Source organism: Arachis ipaensis, chromosome B8 (genome assembly GCF_059453495.1).
Source record: "Arachis ipaensis isolate K30076 ecotype BB chromosome B8, ASM5945349v1, whole genome shotgun sequence".
Taxonomy (NCBI): Eukaryota; Viridiplantae; Streptophyta; class Magnoliopsida; order Fabales; family Fabaceae; genus Arachis; species Arachis ipaensis.
The window spans coordinates 41,758,815-41,761,614 of record NC_142443.1 but is presented as its reverse complement, the minus strand read 5'-3'; the positions used below and the strand labels follow the sequence as shown (position 1 = coordinate 41,761,614).

The 2,800-nt window shown below is 43.8% G+C and overlaps 1 protein-coding gene across 1 annotated transcript; it reads right to left on the bottom strand.

The window, feature by feature from the left end:
• Positions 1–527: 527 nt before the first annotated feature.
• LOC107610997 (uncharacterized) lies at positions 528–1,808 on the bottom strand. The gene is made up of 2 exons (XM_016312964.1): positions 1,665–1,808; positions 528–1,511 (listed from the first exon to the last, which is right to left on the bottom strand). Exons 1-2 carry the CDS (start codon positions 1,806–1,808, stop codon positions 528–530), a joined length of 1,128 nt encoding a protein of 375 aa, XP_016168450.1.
• Positions 1,809–2,800: the final 992 nt, after the last annotated feature.

The following is a 2,800-nucleotide window of genomic DNA, read 5'->3' as shown; positions in this document are numbered from 1 at the left end:
TAAAATACATCATGTTGACATTTACAAACAGTTTCCTTATATATTGCTTTGTCCTCATTTCATGAACTTTCTAGTGCAAACAAATCAGTTGTAAACAACATGCCTAACGAAACGATGAAAGTACATAGAAAGTTTTCAAACATATAAATAAATGTAAACTAAACCCCACGACTAACGTCGACTAGACGACGCCCCTCCACCATCAAGGGTAGTACAAGTCCTCGTGTGTGTTCGCTTTGGCAACATAATCCGCACAGTTTCTCGCCAGTATGCTCAACGTCATCCATGTTGTTGTGAATTTTGGAGCTGACGGGCTGACCTCTCTTCACTCTCATTATCCTCGGGTTGGGATGAATACGGGGTCCTTCATACGATGGCCAGTGGTCCTCATGCCCTATCGGTTGAAACTCTGATCTATAAACATTGAAGACCGACTCCATGCGGTAAACAGGATGAACGAACCTCTTCTAATCTAGTCTTGCATGAGAGCAAGGTGCAAGGATGTGACGACAGTGAAGGTGAAGAGCCTAAAAATACCCACAATCACACGTGCCCTCATTAAGTAGCACCTGATAATTCTGTTGCCTGGACCCAGGAACTGCTGCTAACTCTTCAACCGTGAAGTTTGCTCTCAATCGATTAAACTGGTAAACATTCATAGTGTTCATGTGCTTCGAGTTGAATTCTATGGCCTTCATCAGTGTCTGAGAGAATTTAGCTCCGACTTGAAGTTGGGCCAGTGCCTCAGAACCCTTCCTTGCAAAGAGTTCACCCAGGCGAAAATAACTTGACTTGACAAGAGCGGTGATCGGCAAATTGCGGGACCCCTTCATAACAGCATTAATACACTCGGATATATTCGTCGTCATGTGACCAAATCGACGACCCTCTTCAGCATGCTGTGCCCATTGTGAGTGTGACATTTCCTCAAGCCAGTTAGTGATTGCTACATTTTTTCCCCTGAACCGACCGTAATAATGAGCAAACTCACGTTGTGACCTTGAATACGCTGCGTTAATTAGGACCTTCTTCAAGTCTTTGTTCTTGAAGTGAGTCATGAACTTGGATGCAATGTGTCTTGTACAAAACGCTTGGAAAGCGTGAGGTGGTTTCCATAGACTCCCGTCGGCGTTCAATGCACCATCAATGGATTTGTGCCTGTCTGAAATCACTATGAGCCCGAGTTGTGGTGTGACATGCTCCCGTAGATACGACAGAAAGAATGACCACGACTCCTTTGTCTCACCCTCGACAACGGCAAATGCAATAGGCAGAATGTTTGCATTCCCGTCTTGAGCTATCGCCATCAGTAAGGTCCCACCGTATTTACCATATAAGTGACTGACATCAACGGAAATAAGTGGCTTGCAATGCTTGAAAGCCTTAACACGCGGTGAAAATATCCAAAAGACTTGCTGAAACATGACAGTATCCGTGGAGCCAGGCCAAAGCTGAGTCACCAATTGCACCCAAGTACCTAAAGAGACAAATCTAGGTGCGTTATTGTACACCTATGAATTTTAAAATGGTAAATAACAAAACTTGAAATAAATCTTACCAGGCAAGTACATATGCATTGCGAATAACTAATGAGGAAGCTCGTTGTATGACTCCTCCCAATCGCCATATAATCTGGCGACCACTCTCTGTTTTGCAAGCCAAACCTTTTGGTAGGACGCCTTGTAACCAAAGTGCCTTTCCACACCTCCTTGCAGAACCCTGATGCTGATTGTTGGATCGGCTTTGACCATCGTGAAAATGTGTTGCGCAATCACCTTCGAATCCAACCTACCATGGTCATGTCCCATCGAAGTTTGCATGCAGGAATGAGGCCCATTGTATCTCTTAACCTCCCACTTTTCTTGCTTCCGGCGATATGATATCAGTATGCTCCAATTACAACTAGGTCCAAATTGGATACATTGTGCATTATACCTCCATCTTTCTACTATTTTGTAATCCGCAGCCCTCCTAATGGTGTACTACTTAACTGCCAGCATCACTTCTTCCTTGTCCTTAAATTGTTGTCCAACCTCAAACTCATTGCTTGGATCCTCTTCAGAGCCTCCCTGTGTAAACGACCAATTCGAAGTCATTGCATCGAGATTCAACCTCGTGAAATGATTTGGCCGGTCATATGGTTGAGAGATGGCGGGTTATGTAAGAGCTATCTGAGTGTCACCGTAGTAGTTCATTCCTTCCTCGTCACCATCGGCAGGAATTTCAGCTGGTTCTTCCTCGGCGTCGTCTACCTCATCGGGGTTAACTTCATATTGATCCATCATCGGATCTCTAGTAGCCGAACCATCATGACTTTCAACTCTATCGTCCATCAAGTTAATATTACAAGCTTCAACATTTGACCCCTCCTGACTTCCCTCGGGTGGCATATTAAGATCCACCATAATCCTTCTGATAGTTTGTCTAATAGCTCCACTCAACGGATTATTATCAACCGTATCTGCAGATGATCCTCGGCCACCCACCTCAACGAGATACACAAATAATTTCAGCAGATGGATATTTGTTCATCGGTTGTGCCACGACCGTATGAGCCGTACGTCCTCGTCGTCACGCAAACGGTACCTAATTCAAGACAACAAACGTATTTCTCACTACCGTACTCTCATAAACATAATAGTAACAAAGACAATACGAGTGTAATATACCTTTTATAAAACAAACTGCCATCTACTTCGGTTGGATATCTGTAGTAAATATTTTTAACCCTATTTTCCTCTTGCTGTCCGACGGAATGCAATATCAAATTCTTCAAAGCGGTTAAACTGTCAACCTCTTG